General features: G+C 38.0%; 1 protein-coding gene across 1 annotated transcript; it reads right to left on the bottom strand.

The window, feature by feature from the left end:
- Positions 1-1076: 1076 nt before the first annotated feature.
- Positions 1077-4059, bottom strand: LOC131332071 (homeobox-leucine zipper protein HAT4-like). The gene is made up of 4 exons (XM_058366128.1): positions 3730-4059; positions 3007-3329; positions 2570-2649; positions 1077-1844 (listed from the first exon to the last, which is right to left on the bottom strand). Exons 1-4 carry the CDS (start codon positions 3893-3895, stop codon positions 1451-1453), a joined length of 963 nt encoding a protein of 320 aa, XP_058222111.1. The 5' UTR covers positions 3896-4059; the 3' UTR covers positions 1077-1450.
- Between the last annotated feature and the right edge of the window lie 3765 nt (positions 4060-7824).

Raw genomic sequence — 7824 nt, 5'->3', positions numbered from 1 at the left:
CGCTCCGATGATTGAAGCGTTCACTTCGTAGAGCTCATCGAGTAGAACAACTATGCAAAAAAATAGCTTAATTAGATATCATTAAGTATCTGATTTGAACCTTTTTATCTTGAAAAGAATGGATCCGAAACACTGGATCAAATCCACTGTAACCCATGGACCGAGAGTTTTATGGGTTCCAATCAGGTACTTAATGATATTCAATTAAGCTAATTTTTTGCATAGTTGTTCTACTTGACGAGCTCTACGAAGTGAACGCTTCCAATCATCGGAGCGAGACCGAAGTGGGCCCAGAATTCGGACACAGCAGCGCTTTGCTGCCCCAAGGGGACAGCAGCCCCCCACCTCCGTGGTGGGGTTTCTGAGCTTGAGCTTTGACCCATTGTGATTGGGCCTTTATCCTTTTGGTATTCCGTCCAATTTTTTATCGAACGTTGGGTATACCCTTAGTCGGATTTTAATAAAAAAAATCTAAACACTATGGTCTAGTTGTTCATTGGAACTTGTTTCGCATGATTATTGACGACGACCTGTGGGTCAAGATGATATGTATTTTCTAACGAAACCTAGCCTTCTAGCTATCAAAATTCTCTGCTCAAAAAGAAAATCTATTATCAAAATCGGTAAAAGAGACAAAAACTCTGTTCGGTTTGGATTTTAAACGAAATTTTTAAGAGATGAGCGAAGAGAGAGATAAATAAAATTTATTAAAGACCGTGCGTAGAAATTTTGAAACCCCCAAATGAACAAGCCCGTCTAGCGAATTACGAAGTCAATTTGAAATACATTTTTTTCGGTAAATCGATTTGAAGTTATCTAAAAGAAGGTATTCTTTTTGTGCTCTTTCAAAAGGAAAAAAGAACCAAGAACAATCTATTTCAGATCTAAAAAATACTTAGGATCACTAAAAGATTTGTCAATCAAGATTAAGATCTCATGATTAGTCGAGCGGTACATACCGAGATTTTCAACTACACAAAAAAAAAAAAAAAAACCAAGAAGAGAAGTTATTTCAGAATTCAGATGCCCTAAATCCTGCTTGATATGGTCCACACGAAACACAATAGTCAAAAGAATTGCATAAAATCAGGATAGTTTTACTCATCACTTAGTAATATTTAAACCAATAAAACTAACTTAAATTAGTCATAAATACTAATTCACTTTACAACCGTCCAAAGTCCCTCTCCTACCCATCACCATTTCTATTTCTCTCTCCCCTCATTTTTTTTTTTTTAAAAGTACTAAAAATTAGTAGTACTTAAATTAAGACTAAAACTAAACAGTCACGAAAGTGGGTGAACAAAACAAAACATATGGAGACCCACCAAATCACATCCGCCGCGAAATCATATCTTCGATCGACCCCATATAGATTACATTTTTTCTTCTTTCCAATTAACCCATGATGTAAATGCTGAGATTACGATTTAGATTATTCAAGTGACCGTTAGGCCCTTGGACCGACGAGGCTATTGCGATCGAGCGAGGGAATCATTGAACGGCCGGTGAAGGTGTGAGACGGGCCGGAGGCGGCCCACAGGTTGACGGAGTTGACGGGGACGGGCCGAGTGTGGACGTGGCCCATCTGGTGGGGCCGAGGGCGGTCCGCCGGCATTGGTTGTGAGCCGGAAGAGGAGGGAGGAGGCGGGGCCGCGACACGCTCACATGAAGGGCACATGGTGAGGGTGGTGGGTGGGGTCATCTGCATGTAGAACTGCGGGGACAGTTTGAGGGCCCGCAGCTCCTGAACTTCCTTCTGTAACCTCCGGTTCTCTTCGGTCAGGTTCTCGCAGCATCTCTTGAGGAACTCACAGTCAACCTCAGTCTGCTTCAACTTTGTCCTGTACCATCCATAAGCATATTACTTTTAATTATAGGATAGGAATCCAGATGCACATGGGTACATTTGTAATTTCACCACAATAAACACCCACGACTTCCTAAAAGTAAAAGTGTCATTTTTTAGGGGAAAATGGAAAGCAAAAGTAATACGTACTCTTGTCACTTTGAAAGGTTACAACAAAGCTTTGAAAATTATCACAAAAGAAAGCTTCTTTATTCTATGATTGGTTTCTGTGAAAGCAGAAAGATAGTCTTAGAAGAAAACTGTATTATTGTATAGTACTTTTTTGTAATATAAAAGGTGTCCGAGTCGATTTATGCAAATCTCGACCAGTTTTGGAGATTATAAGTCGGTTTACGAACACCTCGACCAATTTTGGAGATAATAAACCAACCATATTTTCCTATATTATCCTTCCTAAGTGCATTTTCATCTGCTTTTTGCAAGGAATATATAATCAATTTACATGGCATGTGTTTAGCAAAAAAAAAATTACATGGCATGTGTTGTATGTGGATTCTCGTTCTCTTTGCATTCCATACCTGATATCCCCCTCTTTGTATATTTAAATAAAAATGTAGATTTATTTTTTCTTGCTAATTAAATAGACTTGTAATGGATATGGTGGGATGTGAGGACAGCTTATTTGGGTGTATTTAGAAGCTCCAACTATGAATCTTTAATACCGAAAATACCCTTGAGAAAGCTACGAAAATGACTAACCTTGCTCTCCTGTTCTGGAACCACACCTCCACCTGACGCGGTCTGAGGCCTAGACGTTTAGCCAAGGCTAGCTTCTGCTTCTGCAAACCAAGAAAACACCCAAAATCATGATCCGTACGTGTAAAGTATTCGACAGCAATGCTATGAGCACAGATTCACAGATCCAGTCAAGCTACAAATCTGTTCGGAGACATCGGACGTGTGTGTGAGTCTCACATGTAACTTGTGAATGTCTCCGAACACACGTGTCTGGATCTGCCTCTACCTGATATCCAGACACAGATTGGACACACATACGACAGAGCAAAAGTAGTTTGACGTAAAAGACCCACGTGAACAACTCCGAGCCATCTGAATCTGTGTCCGTGTCTCTTGATTACTAGTGTACTATTTTCCTATGCAAAGTGAAATCTGTTGGCGCTGTTATGTGTACTTACGGGGTTGAGAGTGTTGTGTTCTTTGAAGCTCTCTTCGAGGACGGCCGACTGGTCTTTCGACAGCCGGAGCTTCTTCCGGGCGGCGTCGCCGTCCTCCTCGTCGCTGATCCCGCGAGAACAAGACCTCTCCATCTCGTTATCGTTATCGTCCCCGTTCCCCTGATCTCTCTCGCTCCTCTTCCCGCTCACGCTCGACACCGTGCTGATCGGCGACGAGACTCCGGCCTCTTCCTCGCCGTCGGCCGCCGTCGACGGCAGCCGATTCACGTCGATTCCCCTCAGGAACGACCTGACCTCGCCCCTGCATGCGTCCGTGTTTCGATCTGTCAACAGATTTTGGATTTTATTAGTCGGTTTTACACGTTAAAACGAAAAAGTTCAATTAGTAAAGTTATGGATCTGTTCACCATAGAGGCCTCAATCATGGAAAGCTGAAGAGGTCACAAAATAAAAACGAAAAGGACTAGGAAAAATAATACTCCCTCCCTTCCGTCCCTAAATAAGTATGTCGCCGGTAAACTTAGGACTTTAAAAAGATGTATTCAAATTTTTTTCACTCACTTAAAAGAACCCGTTGATTTGAGAAAAAAAAATTGGGCAAAATTTTGATTTTTTTTTTTTACGAAAAATGCATTTTTTACCGATCTAAATTTGCGGGCGGACAGTTATTCATGAACAGAGGGAGTAAAAGTTCGGATGGAAAGAAAAAATTAGAAAAAATACCCAAGGAAGGGAAGTTATCGATCCAAGAGGGGGTTTGAGTAACGAAAGGTGCCGAAGGTGAAGAAGAAGAAGAAGGCATGAGATTCAGCTGAAGCACTGAACTAGTACGATTCTGTGGGAAGCTCAAGCTCAGGCTCAGACCCAAGTCTTCCTTCTCAACCGTCATCTTGTCAATTAGAATACCAGTTGAAAGGAAACAAGAGGCAGTGGGTGGGTTATCAGAGAGTACTGGGTTTGTAGAGAGAGAGAGAGAGAGAGAGAGATGCAGTGGGTAATGGGTATTGCAGAGAGGAGTGTGGGGGATGATGGGGAAGTGATAGAGAGAGGGGTTTTAATATATAGGAGAAGGAAAGAGGGAGGAAAGTGGGGGGAAGGGTGGTGAAGTATCAATCATGACATGGGCGTGTCAGGGACACACCCAATTATCTTCAATCATGCTTTTGCCCCCAGTGTAGTTTAACCTAACTCATATGGTTGGTTGGTTTTTTTTCCACTAAGGTATACTAGTGGGTTTCTTTAACCAGGGGTAAAGACTTTGGGGATTCTACTTTTCACTCCACTCCGTTCTTTTTCTTTTTTACAACATAAATACATGCAGGAAGAGTTAAGGCTCCGTTTTGAAACGATAAATAAGTACTTATTTTTTAAAAAGATAATTTTAAGCTTAAAAATTATGTGCTTACGCAAATAATTTTTCTATCACTATGAATCTTATTTGATAGATCTCATTGAGATCTTTAATACGGTGCAAAAAAAATTGAAAAATTATTTTTCATTTACATTATTTTTGAGTTTGAAAATGTGAAATAAATATTTATTTTTTAAGAAGGTGTTCTGGAACAGGGCCTTAGGGGTATTTCCACTAACAAAAAATTCTAAAAATTATATTTTATCATCTCATTTTTACTAACAAAAAAGTTTTAGCAGTTTATCATTTGGTTTCTACTAATAAAAAAGTTGTCAACAAATTTTTTTTTTTGCTATAGTAATTCTACTCACAAATCTATCAACAACTTATTTACTACCGGAAACACCTAACAACTTTTCAACCACAAATAAAAATCTACAAATTTTTCACTACTGGAAAAATCCCCTTACTTTACATCGAAATGGGCCTATAGAGCGGTGTAAGGATCAGCTGCTCGTCTCGGCAATGACGGCTCGGATCTTAATCGACTAATAGACAGTTCAGATTTCTATGTGATTTGTATGAGCTCAGATTTAATTCTAGCCGTCGTGCCGAAATGAATGGTCGGATCGACTGCCCTGCACTTGCTCGGCATGGAGTAATTGCTTGGCAATATCTCCGGGTCTCTCTACATCATGGTCAAGTAATTCTATGGCCCGGGGTCACCATATATTTTCATAGGGTTTACAAGCTTTACTTTAGAAACCCACCAGTCACCACAATGTGTTGTACGAAAAAACCCTGGGACATCATGTGGCAATATCTTAAGGACATCGAATCTTTTGTATGGAACCTCCATCGAGTTTCATTTCGATGATCGTAATTGCTTATTTTGTTTGTGCTTTAAACAATCCATGCAAAAAAATTCAATTGATGAATATTGATAAGTGATTGATCAGATTATTTTACTCTTGGTCCAAATTTTTATTTCAAAACTTTCAACAAAGTCAAGGTCTATGCAATCAAATGCTTACCAATTGAGTTGATTTTTCACATGAATTATTCAAAATGAAATCTCTATAAAATCAAACGATTTGGATGGTCGAAATGAAGCCCGGCGTATGCCCCACACAGAATCGGTATTTTACCAAAATTGCACCCCATGTGAAAGGTGGTGAAGTGTCAATCATGCCAACAAATCATGAAGTGCTTCAACAGAGCATCTGTTGGAGCATAAGATCATTGATGGGACTGAATAATTTCTCCATTCATGACATTTTCTACATGTTAGGGGGGCTCTACCTAATTATCCCAGTCATCCTTTTGCCCCGAATGTAATTTAACCTAACTTTAAGGTTTGGTTTGGTTTGGTTTCTACCACTGTCCATTATTACCCTTTTGCTCCACTCTGTGTCTTGCATGTAGATGGCTATAGTTTTGGTACCATATGACCAGAAGAGCTAAGGCATTAAAAGAAAAAAATTCCAGTGCTGAGCAGTTTCACATGATGTCTGCTCGGTGCATCCGGACAATTAATTTCAATTTTAGATTGCTCGAATTTGGAAAGAAAAAAAGAAGAGAGAAAGAGGAGAGAGAGTGTTTTAATCTGAACCATCCGATACACTTTTAAACGGCTCGGATGTGTCCGTTCAAACATCATGTCAGTCGGGTGATGTGGTACTCACCCAGCATTGAAAAATTTCTGGCATTAAAGACTTCCTGCCTGAGCCTGTACTAAAATGTACTCACTTCATCTTCACCGTTGACTGAATCTCAACATATATACCGGTAAAAGTAGCAAAATGCCAACCACCGGCTTAAGGACCATGAAATCAATTACGGGGAGCAGCTCCTCTCAGCACCCCATCCCCACCATATATACCCGTCAAGATCCCGTTTTGTGGACTCCACACAAAGACAATGATAATGATTCGAATCGTTCTCCTCGTAATTAAATCTCAACCAAACGAAGTAGTATGTAAAAAATTAATTTGATATGGATAAACACCCTAACTAATCGTGTCTAGCTTTATAAAGCGGATAGTAAATATAATTTCTAAACTGATTGTCCAATTTGTAACCAAAGACACAAGCAATTAATGTACTTATCGATATTCGATCAAAATTAATTTTTTGCACATTGGTTTGTCTCGATAAGATATACGAGGTGAACGGTTCGGATTTTTGTCATTGGCCTTTTGGAGCCCACAAAATGGGGGTCTTCATTGGTTTGGTGGGGATGTGAGGCTCGACTCTTGAGAGGTTCTGCTTCCTGAATTACGATATAAGATGCATCCACATAAGTATGAAGCGTATTTACATAATTAACGTTTATTGTTATTTACGTGATGTGTATAAAAATTCTAGTTCGTTATCCATCGCCTAGTGGGTAGTGGTCAACAAAATTGTTCTATCCGCTTTATATATAATGTCATATTTTCATTATAATTTTCAAGATTTCATGCTCATTTCATGAAAAAATGTTGGACTTTTCTAAGTTTTCTAAATCAATGTTTTCCTGGGTCAGATTATATATTGAACTAATTTAAATGTTGGAATGGAATTATCTCGTGTATTGAACTATTAGGAATTTAATTATTTATATCTCTCTTCAAGATTAAAGGCATTCAAAAAAAACCTTCAGAGATGGAAGCCAATACTTAATTTGTACCACAGAGAAATGCCCTGGTTAATTACTTCGTTTTTGTAATTAGGAGTCCCCTTTCTTTACTTCATAGAAATACCCTTTTAGAAATATTACTACGCATTATTGAAAGAGTATACGAGTTGCACTTTCTGGAAAAACAATTGAGATACATAGTGTTAATTTCAATTATGAAAAGGAAAATGATTTTCACACTTTCCTTTTTATGAATGAACTCCCTTTCTTGTCTTTTAGTTAAAAAAATTAGAAAGGGAGTGCATAAAAAATTCATTTAAGGACAAGAAAGGAAGTGCATTAATCAAAACATAGAGTGTGAAAAATTGTTTTCCTGTAAAAAAAAAAAATGGAAAATCATTTTATTAAAAAACTTTTGTCATGGAGTATAATTGAAAACACATGTTTAAAGAGTTTCAATTATTCATTACATTAAGATTGAAAGAAGACCATCAAAGTAGTTATAGTGTTTATACACAACAAAACGACTCCTCACAGCTTGATGAACAATTATTTTGTGGTCTTGGAGCACTGTTATATGGTATCCCGACATTCTTATCTAGGCTTGTCAATGGACTGGATCTAATTCGAATTCAATCTGAAAAATTCGATCCAAATCCGATCATGTCAATCTGATAAACCGAATCCGGTAATCCAAATACAGATCGGATCGGATTAAATATGTTATCAATCCGATCCGAACTTTTATTTTAAAAAATCTTTTTTTAATTTTTTTAATTTTTAAAATAAACTATAAATTTTTTATTTTGAAAAAAAAAAGATTAAATTTTTTATTTAAATTTTGATT

Source organism: Rhododendron vialii, chromosome 7a (assembly GCF_030253575.1).
Source record: "Rhododendron vialii isolate Sample 1 chromosome 7a, ASM3025357v1".
Taxonomy (NCBI): domain Eukaryota; kingdom Viridiplantae; phylum Streptophyta; class Magnoliopsida; order Ericales; family Ericaceae; genus Rhododendron; species Rhododendron vialii.
Note: the sequence above shows the minus strand (reverse complement) of the source record. Positions and strands in the feature narration are given on the sequence as shown.

Bases quoted from the DNA above. Each gene is read 5' to 3' on its own strand.
- LOC131332071 (XM_058366128.1), bottom strand. From the start codon at position 3,895: ATGACGGTTGAGAAGGAAGACTTGGGTCTGAGCCTGAGCTTGAGCTTC. The intron at 3,330-3,729 runs GTATTTTTTCTA...ATCTGTTGACAG, and splicing joins CGATAACTTCCCTTCCTTGG to ATCGAAACACGGACGCATGC. The intron at 1,845-2,569 runs GTTAGTCATTTT...TGGATGGTACAG, and splicing joins TTCCAGAACAGGAGAGCAAG to GACAAAGTTGAAGCAGACTG.